Source organism: Neophocaena asiaeorientalis, unplaced genomic scaffold, assembly GCF_003031525.2.
Source record: "Neophocaena asiaeorientalis asiaeorientalis breed wild unplaced genomic scaffold, Neophocaena_asiaeorientalis_V1.1 scaffold606, whole genome shotgun sequence".
NCBI lineage: Eukaryota > Metazoa > Chordata > Mammalia > Artiodactyla > Phocoenidae > Neophocaena > Neophocaena asiaeorientalis.
Window position 1 is genome coordinate 1,448,721 of NW_020173687.1, and position 580 is coordinate 1,449,300.

A 580-nucleotide genomic window follows, 5' to 3' on the forward strand; every position below is an offset into this window, starting at 1 on the left:
GGGCCTTGGTGTAGGGGCGGGGCTCGGGGCCAGAGGGATGGGGTATGGGTGTAGGGGCAGGACGTCATGGCTGGAGGTGCAGGCTCTCAGGGCTGAAGGAAGCTGGGTCTTACGAGCTGGGCAGAGCCCTGACTGCAGTTTGTGCCCCCAGGAAGGACACTTCGGCTTTGAGGGCTGTGGGGGCTGCCGCCCATGCACCTGTGGACCAGCTGCCGAGGGCTCCGAGTGCCACCCCCAGAGTGGGCAGTGCCACTGCCGGCCAGGGACTGGGGGTCTCCAGTGCCGCGAGTGTGCCCCTGGCCACTGGGGGCTCCCTGAGCAGGGCTGCAGGCGTGAGTGCAGGCCGGCGGGACACCTCGGGGCAGCGAGGAGTACCCCAGGGCCCTCAGCCGGCCACTCACCCCACCCCTCCCACCCCAGGGTGCCAGTGCCAGGGCGGCCACTGTGACGTCCACACGGGCCGCTGCACGTGCCCCCAGGGGCTCAGTGGGGAGCGCTGTGACACCTGCAGCCACCAGCACCAGGTGCCCATGCCAGGAGGGCCTGGGGGCCACGGCGTGCACTGCGAAGGTGTGTCCCT

General features: G+C 70.7%; 1 protein-coding gene across 1 annotated transcript in view; it reads left to right on the forward strand.

Moving 5' to 3' along the window:
• Positions 1-580, forward strand: part of LAMA5 (laminin subunit alpha 5) — a 48,602-nt gene that overhangs the window by 35,753 nt on the left and 12,269 nt on the right. Inside the window, 2 exon segments of the mRNA XM_024750178.1 lie at positions 152-332; positions 421-570. Of these exon segments, the coding sequence (XP_024605946.1) occupies positions 152-332; positions 421-570 (331 nt within the window).